This window comes from Emydura macquarii, unplaced genomic scaffold (genome assembly GCF_026122565.2).
Source record: "Emydura macquarii macquarii isolate MOO-44397 ecotype Brisbane River unplaced genomic scaffold, CSIRO-AGI_Emac_v2 contig_2292, whole genome shotgun sequence".
In the NCBI taxonomy this organism is placed as follows: domain Eukaryota; kingdom Metazoa; phylum Chordata; order Testudines; family Chelidae; genus Emydura; species Emydura macquarii.
The window spans coordinates 1-17,287 of NW_027132429.1; the positions used below are offsets into that span (position 1 = coordinate 1).

The window sequence follows — 17,287 nt, forward strand, 5'->3', positions numbered from 1 at the left end:
TCTTGTACTCCTATATCTCAGAAAAATCCCACCCAAAAATCAATAACTGGGTGACGTTTGCGGTGACATTTTTAAGGTTGCAAAATATTCATTAAAAAAGTCAAAATATCCTTTTCTCAAGGGTGTGTCAGGGCCAGTGCAAAGGGGAGACTAAAGCCAGTTTAAAGGCTGGCTGTGGATCCCACTAGCAGAGAGGGAATGTTTGGGAGTGTGAGCACTGCAACAGGGGCACAATTGTCCCTTCCACGTTAATACAAAGAGAGCACGTGCCAGACGGTTGCATTCCTTTCCTTTTAACTTTACCCACTGCTAACAACGCACCAACCGAAGCAGCTTCTATTGGCAGCAGGCAGCTTTCTGCTCTGCACAGCAGTCAGAGCCCTGCACGGCTATGTGAAGGCCGAGCCTTTTGACTCTCAGCTTTGCTATGCCCCGTTGATCTCTCCAGCCACACTCTGCGCCCTTATGCAGCAGTAGCAGCTGCATCTCCCAGCTTGGGCCCACTGGCAGCTCAGTGTAACAGAGCAGCCCAATGCACATCTCAATGTGCTGAGAACTCAGCTGGTGACCAGAATCGCGGTGTGAGCACAGTGTGCCTGTAGCGGAGGATCACAGCTAGCGTGAAGTAATGGACACCAGAAGTATTGGGTGGTACCAGTGAAAAAAATGCACATTCAAGCAGCACAGACCTGGGTACAGCAGCACAGATGTGAGTTTTTCCCCTGCTCATAAATGTTGCTCTGCTATCAAGAGGTCTCATGTCCCCAGTGTCTCAGGATCTTGCTGAAGCCCAGATGGATCAAGATAAGATCAGAAGAGACTCCAAGCGAAATCTGTCAGATCTCCAGGACTCCCTAGGTGAGAGGATAAAGAAAACGTTTCTCTCCCTTTGACTTGGCAGATCTTTTTGGGTTCTTACACCTCAAGGGAGGGGAGAGTCGGGCCCACAGGGTCAGTTGCATGGCTGATAGAAATCAGTGTACTTCCTTGGACTTCAGTGGAACTGAGTTGATGGACATCAGCTGTGGATCTGACCCCCAGCTCAGACAGGACTGTTCCTAGCATCGCTGTTTGTCCAATGGGATTTTGTTCTGATGAGGTCAGGTTTCTATCAGTATCTCATTGAGGCTCTGGGCTGGAACTCAGGAGATCAGGCTTCAGTTCCCAGTTTTGCCGCTGACTCCCTGTGTGATCGTGAAGGAGTCATTTCATTTCTCTGTGCCTTAGTTTCATTATCTGTGAAATGGGCACCATTTCTTGTCTCTTTGTAGTGTAAGCTCTTCAGCACAGGAAGTGTCTCTTAGTTTGTGTCTATGCAAGACCCAGAGCAACGGGATCCTGATCTCAGTTGGGGTCTCTACAACACCTGGAACAAGAGGCCTCAATCTCAGTTGGGGCTTCTAGGCAATAATAATAAAATAATAATAATAAATGAAATCCATTTACAACCTTACCAAGTGTTGCCTGTAATATGGAGACACCTCTTGAGTGACTCCTGCTGCTGCATCTGGTATTGCAGGACTTCCTTCTGTTCCGGGCGCCCACTGTTGGTTGTCCACCTCGCTAGGCAAGTCTTCAGTGGCTCAGCCCTCTGGCCAAGCCACAAATGGATGAACGCCTTCTGGAGTAGCAAAGAGACTGACACGCTCTCACCCCTCACTAGAGGCTTCAGTCCCATCTCTGGACCCTTTGAATCCTGCTCTTCTGAACAAGCCTTGTCCCCTCCTTGGGGCTTAGTCCACTTAGCTAGTGCTGGTGGTGGCACCAGGCCTGCCCACTACTCCGGGTCCCAACCCAGGGACCTCATAAACAGCAACCACATATGGCCTCCTTTAATTGGTTGCTGCTACATTCCCTCAGCCTCTTCCCACCTGGTCTCGTTACCTCCTTAGGGCTAGAGCTCTCAGCTCCTCTCACTCCTAGATTTGGCAAATGCAGCCAGTTGAGCTCCTTTGGCCAGAGCACAGCCTCGTTCCTCACCCCACTGACCCCAGCCAGGGACTGACCTGCTCAGCTGCTGAGCCCCTGCAGCTCCTTTTATCTGAGTCTGCTGGGCTCTGATTGGCTGCTTCTGTGCAGCCTTTCTAGGCAGGCCTGCAGGATCCATTTTCATTGCTCCTTCCTGCGGCGGGATGTGGTAGGACCTCAGAGCCTCCAGCAGGGCACCACAAAGGGCCAGGTACACACTGCCATTGTGCCATCATTTTCACATACCCTTGGATGAGTGGCCATGATCCGGCACTCTCAATGGGCAGGCATGTGGTGGGGCAGAGTGAGGGGCCCTGGTTTTGTTTCAAATTGAAACTCCCCATTCTCTCATTTTCCTTTTAGAGTTGAAGATGTCCAAAGAATTCAGTGCGTTTAACAATCAACTGGTCAACGGTACGTTCTGCTGATGTTTCTCAAGAGGTCGTGGTATAACTGACACTCACAATATCGCCAACTGATGTTCAAAAATCGTGAGTCAGGCCCATGAGATTGGCTTAAAAATCATGAGCTTTTTAAAAAATATGATAAATGTTGGGCTTGTTTTATTCATCTCCTGGTTTCTGAGACTTCACGGTTTCTGTCAATCTCATTTTTAAGCTTATCTCTGCAATCACAAAGGCCTGAGATTTACCTTTTCTAAATGAAAGCTGGGATTCTTCCCCCGTGACATGAATGCAGGAACTGCAGCTTTAAGACATCCATCAAATGTTGAGAGAGTTGTGAAAAAATTGTGGGAGTTGGGAACATTGCTGCATTGGGGTGGGGACTCTCTGGTCTCACATTGTTCTTGTTTATCAGGCACGATCTAAACACAATCTTTGAATTATATCAAGAGGCCTTTTTGTTTGGACTAATTCAGTCTTTCTGTCCACGTTTTGCACCATCCCCATCAACATGTTGTTGTTATTGTGACACTTTATGATTCTTTCACTCACTTTTCTCAGTTGAACTCACAAGTAGGGTAAATTTGTTGGCCCAGTTATCACAATGGGTCTTGAGTGGTAACTGGCAGCACATTACAGCAGCACAGACTTCCCCAAATATGTGGGTTTTCCCCTGCTTATAAACTTTGCTCTCCTATCAAGCTGTCTCATGTCTACAGTGTCCCAGGTTGTTGCCGAAGCCCAGCTAGATCAAGATAAGATCAGAAGAGACTCCAAGCGAAATCTGTCAGATCTCCAGGACTCCCTAGGTGAGAGGATAAAGAAAACGTTTCTCTCCCTTTGACTTGGCAGATCTTTTTGGGTACTTACGCCTCAAGGGAGGGGAGAGTCAGGCCCACAGGGTCAGTTGCATGGCTGATAGAAATCAGTGTACTTCCTTGGACTTCAGTGGAACTGAGCTGATGGACGTCAGCTGGGGATCTGACCCCCAGCTCAGACAGGACTGTCGATCGTTGTGGGGAGGAGGACAACCACAGAAGGTGTAAGCAGCTCTTAGGGCAGGTCTACATTGAAAACTAACAATCTGCATAGCTACATCTCCCAGCAGTGTGAAAATCCACACCCCTGAGAGACTTAGCTATGCTGAGCTGACGTCGACAGTGCTAGCTCCACGGAAGAATTCTTCCGTTGATCTAGCTCCCACCTCTTGGGGAAGTGGATTAAATACAGTGACAGGAGAACCTTTATTCTACACAGTGTCTACACTGAAGCACTACAGCACAGCTGATGTGGCGTTTTAAGTGTAGACATACTCCTAAAAATTGTTGCACAACACTGTCCTGATCCTAGGATCACTGACTGTCCAATGAGATTTGGTTCTGATGAGGTCATGCCTGTACCTTGTGTCTCATCCACTGAGAGTGTTTTCCTGCTGGGGGAGCTCTGGCATGAGTCGAATTGGTCCGTAGGCATGTGGCTGGGAACACAGCCACTGCTTGGGTGAGTGAGGACTGAGACCTGTCTCTTCCAGGACACACCCTCGCTCATCTGAAGAAAGGAAGCAGGAATCTGGGCAGGGGGAGCCCCCAACCTGCTTGAAGAAGTGTGGTGGTAGATTCCCCAATCACCCAGCAGATGGCCCCTGCCAATTCCCCTAGGGATGGGACCACTGCCCAGAGGCAGGGCAAAGGGGAGCCCCCATGCTGGGGTGTACCTGATGCCCCTGGATTGCCTTAATTCAGTCCTGGGTCTGACTTGTTCTCTCCACCACAGTCCCTCTGCTCAGGTCATTGGCTGGCTCTCTCTCAATAAACACTGTTGTTTATTTGCCACTGGGGGGACTCTAAACACTGTAATGAGCCTGAACCCACCTGGTCTGCCTGGGTGTCACTGTGGAGAACGTCCAGGGCACTGAGAACGTCACAGTAACAGTGGGTTAGTGCTCAGCCCCTGCTGCTCCAAAAGGGGGTCTGAGCTCTAGCTGAGCAGAGGCTGGCTGGTGTTGTGGTTGAGTCACTGGGCTGGAATTCAGGAGATCTGGCTTCAGTTCCCAGTTTTGCCTCTGACTCCCTGTGAGACCTTGAATGCGTCACTTACTTTCTCCATGCCTCAGTTTCACTATCTGTGAAATGGGTAATCATTTTTGTCTATTTGTATTGTAACTATCTTTCACTGTATGTCTGTGCAATGCCCATAGCAATGGCATCCTGATCTCATTTGGGGTCTGTATGGCACCTGGCACAGAGGGGCCCTGATCTTGGTTGGGGCTTCTAGACAGTATTGTAATATAAATCATTAATAGAAATAATGAAACCCATTCACATCCTTACCAATGACTGCCTTTGCTCCATATTGTTCATACACTCCTGGAGGAATGGTCATGATCCGGCGGTCCCCATCGGCAGAGCGTGTGCGTGGGGGAGCCTGAGGGACTGCATTGTTATTTAAAATGGAAACTCCCTATTTGCTCATCTTCCTTTCAGAGTTGAAGATGTCCATAGAATTCAACAAGTTTAACAGTCGACTTCTTAACGGTAAGTTCTGCTGTTGTTTCTCAAGAGATTGGGCACAAGCAGTTCCGCTGTGCTGCAAACCCCAGCATTCAAAAATCATGAGTCAAGCCCATGAGACTGGCTTAAAAATCATGGGCTTTGAAACAATATAATAAATATTGGGCTTGATTTATTTGTGTTCTGGTTTTTGAGCCTTTAGGGTCACACTGGGGGTCATGTTTTTAAGCCGTTCTCTGCTACCACGAGGGGTAGAAATTAATTTTTTTAAAATGAAAGCTGAATGTCTCTCCTAACTGCATAAATCCAGAAGCTGGGGCTTGAAGAAACATATCAAATGTCATAAAACTTGCAATAAAATTATGGGTGCTGGCAACACTGAGTGGTGCTGTGCACTGGAAGGGGGGAGACAACTCTCTCTTCGACATGCCCAGGTACAACAGTTTTTTTCTACCTCCCGTCGTTACCAGTGTCTGAGGAGCTGGCTGGGCTTCAGCTGGGGATTCAGGAGATTCAAGCTGATCACAGGAAAGACCCATCAGATCTCCAGGACTCCATAGGTGACAAACATCCTGTTTCTTCCAACATCTGATCACTGCTATTTCCTTGTAGAGGGAGTCCTGGGTATGATCTTCCTGTGAGGAGGTCAAGCTGAAATGCAAGGAGAGAAGGAGAATGAGCAAGGGGAAGTGTGAGGCTAGAGCAGGGAGCCCTAGACTGATAATCCCATTTTATTTTGTGACCAGCTACATCCTGCTCCCATGATCCTTCCCGGGTTTTATCCTGAGCCCAGGTTCATGCTGCAGCAGAACTTTGGATCTTAGACCCTGATCCAGAAAAGGCTCTTAACCTATTAGTAAGCATGTGTGACAGCTCCACCCCTATGCTGATCTATGAGATGGTTGGGTAGCTTTATCTCAAGCTTTTAGCTCTGAAGGGCCCCAATTCAATTCCCAAGTTGTTGCCCAAGATAGTAGCTGTCAAACAACTCTGTGCTCCTTATGACTGTGGGGAATGACACCATGCTTAGAGCAGTGGTTTTCAGCCTGAGGTCTGCAGACCTCTGGGGGTTCACAGGCTATGTTTAAGATTTCCAAAAGGGTCTGCATCTCCATTTGAAATTTTGTAGGGGCCCACAAATGAAAAATGGTTGAATTGGCCTAGAGTTAAGCATGTGCTTAAATGCTTTGTTGGATTGTGGTCTCAGTACCCTGCAGATACGTGGGGGTGGGGTGGTAGTGGGGTCTGATTCTCTCAGTGTTGCTGAGTTCACAGCTCCCACAGCCTGCAGAAGGAATTGGGGAATGTCCAGCCCTGGTATCAGGCCCACAGAGTCCAAACATGAGCTGGATTCTGATCTTGGTTATGCCGTTGTAACTTCATAGAAATCAGTGCCATTACTATGGATTTACACCTCCACAGAAGAACACCATGATCATAGAATCATAGAGTTGGAAGGGTCCTCAGGAGGTCATCTAGTCCAACCCCCGGCTCAAAGCAGGACTAACCACAGCTAAATAATCCCAGCCAGGGCTTTGTCAAGCCGCAGCTTAAAAACCTCTAAAGATGGAGATTCCACCACCTCCCTAGGTAACTCATTCCAGTTCTTCACCACCCTCCTAGTGAAAAACTTTTTCCTAATGTCCAACCTAGACCTCCCTCAATGCAACTTGAGACCGTTGCTCCTTGTTCTGTCATCTGCCACCACTCAGAACAGCCTAGATCCATCTTCCCTGGAACCCCCTTTCAGGTAGTTAAAGGCTGCTATCAAATCCCCCCTCATTCTTCTCTTCTGCAGACTAAACAAGCCTAGTTCCCTCAGCCTCTCCTCATAAATCTTGTGCTCCAGCCCTCTAATCTTTTTTGTTGCCCTCCACTGGACTCTCTCCAACTTCTCCACATCCTTTTTGTAGTGGGTGGCCCAAAACTGGACACAATACTCCAAATGCGGCCTCACCAATGCCGAATAGAGGGAAATAATCACTTCCCGCGATCTGCTGGCAATGCTCCTACTAATGCAGCCCAGTATGCTGTTAGCCTTCTTGGCAACCAGGGCACATCTGCACTTGTCCTTGTTGAACCTCATCAGATTTCTTTTGGCCCAATACTCCAGTTTGTTTAGGTCCTTCTGTATCCTATCCCTACCTTCCAGGGTATCTACCATCCCCCTAGCTTAGTGTCATCTGCAAACTTGCTGAAGGTGCAATCTACCCCATCCTCCAGATCAATAATGAAGATGTTGAACAAAACCGGCCCCAGGACAGACTCTTGGGGCACTCTGCTTGTGACCAGCTGCCAGCTAGACATGGAGCCATTGATCACTACTGATTGAGCCCTATGCTCTAGCCAGTTCTCTATCTATTTTATAGTCCATTCATCCAACCCATACTACTTTAACTTGCTCATAAGAATACTGTGAGAGACAGTATCAAAAGCTTTGCTAAAGTCAAGGTATATCACATCTATCGCTTTCCCCACATCCACAGAGCCAGTCACCTCTTCATAGAAAGCAATCAGGTTGGTCAGGCATGACTTTCCCTTGGTGAATCCGTGTTGATTGTTCCTGATCACCTTCCTCTCTTCCAAGTGCCTTAAAATGGACTCCTTGAGGACCTGCTCTATGATTTTTCCAGGGATTGAGGTAAGGCTGACCGGTCTTAGTTCCCTGGATCCTCTTTCCTCCCTTTCTTGAAGATGGGCACTATATTTGCTTTTTTCCAGTCCTCAGGGACATCCCCCAATTGCCACGAGCTTTCAAAGATAATAGCCAATGGCTCTGAAATCACATCAGCCAACTCCTTCAGCACCCTCGGGTGCATTGCATCTGGCTCCATGGTCTTGTGTATGTCCAATCTTCCTAAATCGTCTTGGATCTGTTCCTTCAGCACTGCGGGATGTTCACCTCCTTCCCATTCTGTGCCACCCAGTGCAGTAGTCTGGGAGCTGACCTTGTCTGTGAAGACAGAGGCAAAAAAGGCATTGAGTACCTCAGCTGTCTCCACATCCTCTGTCACTAGGTTGCCTCCCCCATTCTCTAAGGGGCCCACACTTTCCATAATCTTCCTCTTGTTGATAACATACCTGTAGAAACCCTTCTTGTTCTCCTTCACATCCCTTGCTAGCTGCAACTACAATTGTGCTTTGGCCTTCCTGATTTCATTCCTGCACGTTTGAGCAGAATTTTTATAATCCTCCCTAGTCATCTGATCAAGCTTCCACTTTTTCTAAGCTTCTTTTTTGTGATGCAGAAGTGGAGTGTGGGCTAGCTGACTGTGGGGCTACTGAGGTAAAAACTCCCTCACTGAATAGAACCGTTAGTTGGCTTGTAGGAAAATCAGCGAGCCCACGAGAGCAGCGGTGCTGGGATGGATGGACATGTAGATAGATAGACATTTCCAGTGGCTGTGAAGGCAGGTCTGAGCCAGCCCAGAAATATCAATGTGTTGATTCCGGTGGCATTTTTCTACCCCCTGCCTGCCCTGACAGAGATAAAGAACCTGACGCATAGTATGTGGAAGGAGCTGGCTGGGGTGAGACGGGACCATGATAGACTCCAGGAGGTATTGAGCAGGGTGCAAGAGGAGTTACGGAACATCACAGGTAAGGGGGCACCGGGCAGGGCCTGATACCAGTGACAGCATTAACCTCAAATGCGCAAGTCAATGAAACCGACCAGGGAACTGCGCATTCAACTGTCATGTTCCCAATAGGCCCTATGGCCTGCCCAGCTCCCCCTGCACTAAAAATGGCCACATCCTCCCAAACGGGGAGTCCCCAGTGGCTGTAGAACTGGCACAGATGTCTCCCATGCCATCCTGCTGTCTGGCCCTAATTCTCTCACTGGTTCTATGCCTTGGGCAGCAGAGCTGGTGTAAAACCAGCCAGCGACTCAGGGAGCCATAACACATTCCCTGATACCTGCCCTCCACCCAATGGAAACGGACACATCACATAGCTGATAATCTTGGCCCTAGTTGGCTAAATACATAATGCAGCCTACCAAGGGATGGATACAATACTGTGTGGCAGAAGCCACCAGATGGTGCTGTTGTATTCAGCTTGCAAGTTCTTTTTCCAAGCATAACCATAGTATTCAATCTTTGAAGACATGCTATCTTGTGGGTTTCATGCTGGGGTATCTTTTTGGAGGAGCTGTTGCAACTAGCAAGGGAATTTGCTCCCAGCCTGACATTCTCTAACTAGAGTCAATTGTTGGGGCGGAGTTGTTCCCAGCAAACTGGGCATCAGTGTTTGGGCTGAGATCACAGATTAGCCTGTGTTTTGTTTGTGGGCATCTCTTTTCCAGGACTGGTGCACAGAGCAAAACTCAACAAGTTATACTAGGAAAATATTAAATCACTGATTTATTTTTCAATGGGAAACTGACCTACAAGCACCTGCCATCTGCTACCGCGTACCAGAGGAGTGACAATACCATGTAACTAACAAAACCACCCCACAGAGGAAGAATGTCAAAGTATGAACATTTGTAACAAACTATTTGGCAAGTTTTCATGAAGGGGCAGGGAAATTTCATGATGAAATTCATGAATAAGTCCAATACTGAATAAATTCTAGAATTTCTTTTACTGCTCATGAGCAGCTGGTGGAACGAAAAAGAATCCAATTTCAGTGACTATGCAAAGTCAATGCAAATTATTTGCTTGGACCCAGTGAGAATGTCAGAATTAAATAAGGAAGCTAGGGAGCATGGATGAGTTTTTACACTTCAGTTGGGCTGGATTTTGAGTCTCTAATGCAGGCTTGTTCTGTAATTTGACTTCTCACAGAACTCTACACAAAATGTCCACCTGGCTGGCATCATTTTAAGAAAAATTGCTATTTTTTCTCAATATCAACTAAATCCTGGTCGGAGGCTAAGGAGTTCTGTACCAATCAGGGGTCTCACCTGGTTATCGTTAACAGCATACAGGAACACGTAAGCCATCCATTTTTTCCTATTGTAGATCATGTAGAATAGAAGGAATTAAGCACAAGGGCCAGATTATGTGCTGTGTCACCAGTGTGAATCTGGAGTAACTCTAGATTTACCCCAGTGTAACTGAGATCACAGTCTGGCCCAAATTGTCCAGTGATTTAGCAACGTCTTCAGATGCAGCTTGTTGTTCAAGGGGAATTGAGGGAACCTGGATACTTAGAGTCATTTGAAAAATGTTGAGTGAGCTTTGTGAACAGAAATCTCAGGGTCAAATGTGGTTGATTCGCTGTGAATCAAAATTTGTGTGTGTTTGTGTGGGGAGGGGGAAGGCAGCTCTAATCCCCAGGGAATCCAAATCACAGAGTCCCACAGGGATCTAAAATTAACATTTGATCGCTACCTACCTAGGCAGCATTTCAGCTGCTGACCCAGAGGCAAAAGGGTCTTCACAGCAGCTCACTCCTCCACCAGGAAAGGCCTTTCTGATATCCTGGGGAAGACCCCACTCCAGATTCCTCATCAGGACTTTACAACAATCAGAAGGAATTCTGCCCTGAGAAGAATCCACCTTAAGTTTTAAACTGAGCCGGGTGCCTGCTGAGAACAGGACATTGGGAGACTAGTTGGTGCTGGGTGGATGCCCAGGCAGTGCAGAGGTGGGCAAGGTATTGGCGTGAATCTGGAGTCACCTGAATCGAAATCTGACTCACGAGCAGTATAGCCCAGAGCATGTGTATTTCACTATCTCGTCCTTGGGCCTGGATTTAAGGCACTCCCAGTAACCAGGGTGCAGGATGGTACTCCTTGATTCCTTGGTCCCCCTGCATGGAGAAAACCTATGGCCATGCGGATTCACAGGCCCCAAAGGCTGACCCTCAGCAGCTGTAGAAGGACTGAAAATTACCTGCAGTTCTCAGGGAACAGCAATGTAGTATTCAGCCTTATTATCCTCACTTATCTGTATTGTGGTAGCACCTAGAAGCACCAATCAGAGCCCTGTTGTGTAGGTGCTATACAGACGTCACAAAAAGACAGTCCCTGTCCCAAACAGCTTACAGTCCAGTGTTCACTTCCCATTCTGAAGAGGAGATTTGCAGGGCAAAGGGCGGAGAAGAGGCATTTGAAGTACAGCTGGTCAGAAAATGAGCTTTTTGTCCTGTGGAAAATTTCTATTTTTTGGCAAAAATTTATATACTGCAAATTTTTGGCTGAACATGGAAATATTTCAATGTTGAAATGCTGCTGCAGTGCCTCATGGGAGCCGTAGTTCAGATGCTTCATGGTTCCATTCTTCTACCCGGTCAGTCCACATCTCCTATGTGCACAACAGTCACTCCTCTTGAAGAGAGGAAGTGATGCACCATGGGAGTGCCTGATTCTTGGTGCATCATAGGAAATGTAGGGTGGCCAGCCCTAATTTAAAGGGTTGGAAAAACAGGTGGTAACAGGATTCAGCTGGCCACAAACACAGGCCCCATAAAACCCTCCTGCTTGGTATCATGATTATCTTCTTAACCTGTTTTCCAACATAGGACTTTTTGTCAAACGGCGTTATCGAGACCCGCGAGTACTGGCTGGGCCTCAGTGACTCAGCAAAGGAAGGGGAATGGCGCTGGTTGGACGGCAGCCTCCTGTCCGTCAAGTAAGTCCCTCCTTGTTCAGCCTCTTTGAAGAGAAAACTGTCCCTTACAATCGGATGTTTCTGCTTCATCTCCTGTCCTGCTAAAGAGCCAGACGGAGCATTGATACCAGTGCAATTGATACTAGAGGGGTCTCCCATCCCCTTTAGTGGCTAAACCATGTAAAGAAGGTTATGAGTCTGCTACTGCCTCCATGCTAATATCATCCAGGGTCAGCACAGAGCATGGAGTGGACCTGGGAGCAGAAAGCTGCTTTACCATGGGGTAATCTGAACATCATGCTACGGAAAGATGTTGGGGAGAGCAGCGGTGGATAAGACAATGGACAAGAAGGGTTCTAGTCCCAGCTCTAGCAGGGCAGTGGGGTCTAGTGATTAGAACCGGGGGAACTAGGAGTCAGGACTCCTGGATTCTATTCCCAACTCCACCAATGTGCTTTGCAGCAGATTGTGAGCATCTCTCTTTGCTCTCTGTGCTTCAGTTTCCTCACCAGTAAAATGGACTGGAAACTGATGTCCTCCAACCTCAGACCAGCTATGGCTTGGGCAGTGGCTGAGCCAGCTTCCCCCATCCAGTGGTTAGCATTGACCTGACCTCTAGGCACCACATCTAGATATGACTAGACAGATCAGTCCATGTCCATATTGACTCTCTGCTAAAACCATCAGACCAGTCAGTGCCGATTGGTGTCTGTGACATGGACACCTGTTTCCTAGGAGCTGTCATTTCACACCATCACCATGGAGGAGTTTTCCAAACCAGAGACGTTGTACACATTTGGACTCTGTTCTGCTGCTAAGACTCAGAGCCGCATTGGGTACGGGATGGGAGATGGGTGCACTGCTCCATCAGGGCCAGCCTGTGGAAGCCAGGAGCAAGTGGAACATCTGCAGAAGTGCTAGGATCCATCACATCCACCCATGGGAGTTACTTTAGGAGCACAGCCATCTAAGTAATGATTTTGTTGTGCAGAAACAGTCAAGGATAGGTCTCTTTGTGCTCTGACTGCCCTGTGTGCTGTGATGGGCACTCACCCATCCTCTGCCTTCTTTCATCCATCCATCTTCCTCTTACCCACCTACGGTACCACCAGGCCTGCCAACCCCTGCTGTTTGGAAGGTGACATTTAAAGGCAGCTAGAGCTGTTTGAAGTGCCCCACCTCCCTCTTAGAAATTCCAGACTCACCTCTAATTCCATCGGTCTCCGGTCTCCTTCTCAGGTTCTGGGCGAAAGGGGAACCCAACGATGTTGGAGACCAAGGGGAGGACTGTGGCACCCTGCGCTTTGACGGGATGTGGAATGATATCCCCTGCTCCATGAATGCTTACTGGATCTGCGAACAGCAAGGCTAGCTGAGTCCCTCAATCCACAGCAGGGGAGCTATCACACAGCCTGCCCCATGTGTGTGGGACCTGGCTAGGACTGCTCAGGAACTATCATCTCTCTAAATCAGTGATATTCAGACTGTGGCTTGCGGTGCCACAAGTGGCGCCTTAATGTGTCTCCTGTGGCTCTTTGTAGCACATGCTATTAAAACACTGTGATTTAACTATTAACCAATCTGAGTTTTTAACACATCAGGATGCTTTTACTATGTTATCAACCGGTTAAATTATCAACTTGCTCTAATCTATTAATTTATTTGCTGTGAGAATATATAAACTAAATTTCCCCCATTACGCTGTTAAAATATGACTAGTTCTATAGTAAATGAAACAATGAATTCACACTACTGTGGCTCTTCTGGGTAATGCTGGTTGCTAATTTGGCTCCTGAGGCATTTAGGTCCAAGGATCACTGCTTTCAATTGCAGTGAGTGGAACCTAGGGGACATGATAATGGAAAGCAGAGAGGGAAAAACTGAGTGGCATTAGACCATCTAGTCCATTTTCCTCCCATACTGGGGCCCAAGGCAGGATTGTTTCCCTCAGGGCTTTAGCGTTAAAGGTGGCTCCCACCCTCCCTCCAAGAGATTTCATTGCCAGGCTGTTCTTCCTGACACTGGGCTAGTGGCCTAGCTACGGGTGGGCCTGGGTGGAAAGCAGGCCCACCCAATCAGATTTTTAAGCAATTCATCCTGCATTTTTATCAGCCCTTGTGTCGCTTGTGACACAAGGCTTGTGCCCACCTGTGTCAACCACAGGCCCTGCCAAAAAATCAGTTCTGGCTACGCCTTGTAGAGTCCGATCTCCGTTGCACTGTTGTAAATGCAGAGGCTGCTCTGACTTCAGTGGTGTCACCCCGAACTGACATTGATATCAGCTGAGAATTGGGGCCATTCAGCCTAAAATGTCCTTTTCTTAATTTCATCCCATTGCTCCTCGCTCTGCCCCCAGGTACCTCCACTGAAAGGAAGGATGGCTTGGGTATTAGGCACAGGACTGGGACCTGGGTTCATTTCCATCTCAGCCACTGACGTCTTGGGCAAATCACTTCTCCTTTCTGGGTCTCAGTTTCCTTATCTTTAAAATGGAGATAATAACCCTTCCTTTGTCTGCCATGTCAATTTAGCCTGTGAGCTCTGTGGGGCAGGGACTGTCTCATTGTGTGTCAACACAGCACCTAGCACTGTGGGGCTCTGAACCCAGCTGGGCCCTCTAGCTGCTACTGTAATAGAAGTGTTCCCAAATCATGTACATCCATCTTCAGGGGGGCTGTTCTGTCATTAGACACACGCACTTGGCTCCCATTGAAGTTAGTGGAGTTGCTTGTGTGCCTCTGAGGGCAGAGTTTGGTTCTTTGTCTTACACCCCTGAGATGGCTGTACCTAGTGTCTGGGGCTGAGAGCCCTGCCCCATTGGCACCGCAGGGCTGGCTGCGGAATAAACATGCTGATTACACAACTACTTGTTGGATTGGTGATTTTCTAACTGGTTCAGGGATGCATCCCTAGCGGGTATAAAGTGGTATAAACTGGATCGGCATCACTGCTTTGGAGTCCTTGGGGCCAAATCCACAGCTGGTGTAAATTAATTGGTAATAAGGGGCCAGATTCTCTGCTGTTGTAAATTGGCGTTGCTCCTTGGAGTCAGTCAGCCATATCCCCAGCTGGTGTGTATTTGCATAGCCCCATGGACTTCAAATGGCACTATGCTGATTTCACCAGCTTAGGATCTGGCCCATAAAAGTGGTCATCTCTCTCTCATTTTTCACTGACCTCTTTGCATGACTTGCCCTTTATGTTCTTTCAGCGGCAGATTCAGTTTCACGCTCTTTGACGTGCCTCACGTTTCCCTTTTAGAAAAAGAGAGTGAATGTTACAAACATTTTGCAGCACATGCAAATTCACAGATCGCCTCTACTGAAGCATGGCAGCCTGGGTGGGTTTCTGTTTTAGTGGACGATACATGAGTGGGTTTGCCACAGTTACCAGGGGCATGCAAGTGAAAGTGTGAGATCCTGTGTCACCGAGCGTGTGAGAATGTACGTGCGGGTAAGTGCGTGAGTATGTGCATGCATGTGGATGTGCATATGTGTATGTTGACACCAGCTAAGGATATGGCCCATTGACTTTAATGGACTTATTCATGATTTACACCCATGTATGCAAGATCAAAATGAAGCCCCTTCTGTGTGTTATTCCCTGCATGTCACGTTATGGCTAGGAGCTGCAGAATTTTGGAGTTCTGATAGTGCTAAGTAAAGCTCTCCAGAGTAGATTCTGATCTCAGTTACACTGGTGTAAATCCAGAGTCACACCCTGGAACTCAGTGGTGAGATTCCAGATTTATACCAGAGTAAGAGTGCAGAACCTGGCCCTTTGGCTGGACTCTTTGGTGTATGTATGTTGTGGAGTTTACGCCATACGCCCCTGGGAGGAAGGATGGTGAATATGAGAAAACATCTTTGCTCCATCCAGCAGGAATATATAATATGATTCAGCAAGTCAAGAGTTAAAGGATTCCTTTAGGAGTGCTATCTGCAGCAGGTGAAAAGTCATTGCAAGCAGCTCTTGCTTGGGATGCCCTGGGCTCATCACCCTTGCAAGGCAGCTTCCAAAGGTTGGATGTCCTAACTTCCTGAAAAGCCGGGGATGCAGTCATTAGCTCAGGTTCATCTAGACTGGTACTGGTTCCTTCCTGCAAGACTTGCAGCTGTCCTGTCCTCCATCCCCACTAGTGAACTCCATCCCACTATTCAGTGCTTCATGTTAAGAAATTACCCACAAGCCCCTGCTCCTGGGAACTACAGGACAGGTGAGCCCCAGAACGTACTTGGTCAACGATGGCTGCAAAGGTTGGATGGGCCTGTCGAGAAACATTGCTGCCCTGTGAACACATATATTGTAATGATCAGAATAGGACTCTCAACTCCTAGCTCACAGCTAAAGTTTGCTCCCCCTCACCCTAACCCATGACGCCTTCCTGTCGGGGCAGAACAGGACCAATTATAGGTCATGATGATCCCTGGGACTTACCAAATATGCTACATTATTAGCAGTTGCAGATGCATCCTCTTCTAGCCCCTTCTCCACAACACTGTGGTTTGCTGCATCAATGACCATCTTATTTATAAAATAAATAAATAGATGCTTAAAATTAAAAGGGCTGCCAACCTATACCTCCAACCCTACACCTGCTACTGGGCTACATGATGCTCTGGTGATCTGACAATGCACTATGGGGGAAACGGACTTCTCTGCAGAAGGCTAGCCCAAGGTTTAGGGCGTAAGGACGGTGTAAGTGGGGCCAAGACCGTGGGCTAGCCTTTTTTCACTCAGCTGGTACGCGGGTTGGGGATTGCTATGTAGTGATGCCTGCTTTCCAACAGCCTAGCTCATGGCATAGGCCCACTTATCCGTGACAGGGGCCTGGGCTGGTATTGATCCCTGCTACAGAGCTGTGGTATTGATTGAGTTATGGGATGAAAGTCAAGCTACCTGTGCAAAGCCAGGAAAGGACTCTGTGATGAAGATTGGAATCTCTCCTCCCCCCCCATGCAATCCAGAGCCACGGCACAGGGACACTGGTGCAGCTAGGACACAGATCTGCCTGTGGACTCTAGGAGCAGCTGCAGTGGGGCTGGCTGCTGTTACAGACAGGATACCGGGCTAAATGAAGCACAGGTCCAGTCCAGTCTGGTGCCTCCTATGCTCAACAGCAGTAATTCCCAACCTTTTTGGCTTAAGGGCCACAAATATAATTTTTACAACCCTGAAGGGCCACCAGTCTCCACCAGAAGCTCCCTAAAATGCAGCCAGATGGAAGGAGTTCAGCAAGGAGGATCTGCCATCCCCCTGGCTGCAGCAGGGAAACCATGCATTCTACCTGGGTCCCTAGACAGTGGCTCCCTTCTGCAGCTAGGAGGACAGGAGATCAGTGCTCCCCTTCCTCTGGCTCCAGCAGGGACCCCAGAGCCTAGGGACCCAGGTGGAGCGTTTTGGATTGCTCCCTGCTACAGCCAAGGGGAGGGGAGCCCTGGGTCACTCTGAAAGACCTAATGTGCCATGAGTTGGGAACCACTGTTCTACAGAGTGTTTTGGGGCAGTAGATCCACTCAGCTCATAGACCCGGTGGCCATTCCACCACCATTCCACCAGCCATCCCATGGCCCTGCACCCCACAGAGGACTTGTGGCATAGCTAAATTCCATGGCACACAACATGGTCTCCCCTCTTTCCTGGCTTCGGCGCACAACAGGTTCTGCTGCATTTCAGACTATTTGCATAGTCTTGTTCTTCCCAGCCCCAACAGAGAGAGGAACTGAAACTAAGTTATACAACTGCACTGAGTGAGATGCTGAGAGCAAGGGACTGCTTCAGCCAGAACGGGAGCCCGGGGTTGGGGCAGGGCCTGTTGATTCAGCCTCTGGTCCCCAACAAGGAA

General features: G+C 48.2%; 2 protein-coding genes across 8 annotated transcripts in view; one reads left to right on the forward strand and one right to left on the reverse strand.

The window, feature by feature from the left end:
• Positions 1 to 687: 687 nt before the first annotated feature.
• On the forward strand, positions 688 to 14,292 carry LOC137161280 (C-type lectin domain family 17, member A-like). Of its 4 annotated transcripts, none has more exons than XM_067560404.1 (9): positions 688 to 858; positions 2,332 to 2,382; positions 3,092 to 3,181; positions 4,856 to 4,906; positions 5,317 to 5,442; positions 8,369 to 8,482; positions 9,673 to 9,821; positions 11,354 to 11,463; positions 12,682 to 14,292. In XM_067560404.1, the coding sequence occupies exons 1-9, from the start codon at positions 759 to 761 to the stop codon at positions 12,812 to 12,814; spliced, it is 924 nt and encodes a 307-aa protein (XP_067416505.1). In that variant the 5' UTR covers positions 688 to 758; the 3' UTR covers positions 12,815 to 14,292. The 4 variants fall into 4 exon arrangements, with proteins under 4 accessions (XP_067416505.1, XP_067416506.1, XP_067416508.1 ...); XM_067560405.1 differs by having other exon boundaries at positions 5,353 to 5,442; XM_067560406.1 differs by lacking the exon at positions 5,317 to 5,442 and having other exon boundaries at positions 691 to 858.
• The window catches only part of LOC137161279 (complement C3-like), an 82,664-nt gene continuing 70,095 nt past the window's right edge, over positions 4,719 to 17,287 (reverse strand). For 3 of the 4 annotated variants that reach the window (XR_010922055.1, XR_010922056.1, XR_010922053.1), the window contains 4 exons: positions 14,620 to 14,696; positions 12,648 to 12,795; positions 7,379 to 7,835; positions 4,719 to 5,533 (listed from right to left, as the gene is read on the reverse strand). The gene's annotated coding sequence lies outside the window, so the exon portion shown is untranslated. The remainder of the gene's footprint in view (positions 5,534 to 7,378; positions 7,836 to 12,647; positions 12,796 to 14,619; positions 14,697 to 17,287) is intronic. The other variant, XR_010922054.1, reaches the window with a different exon arrangement.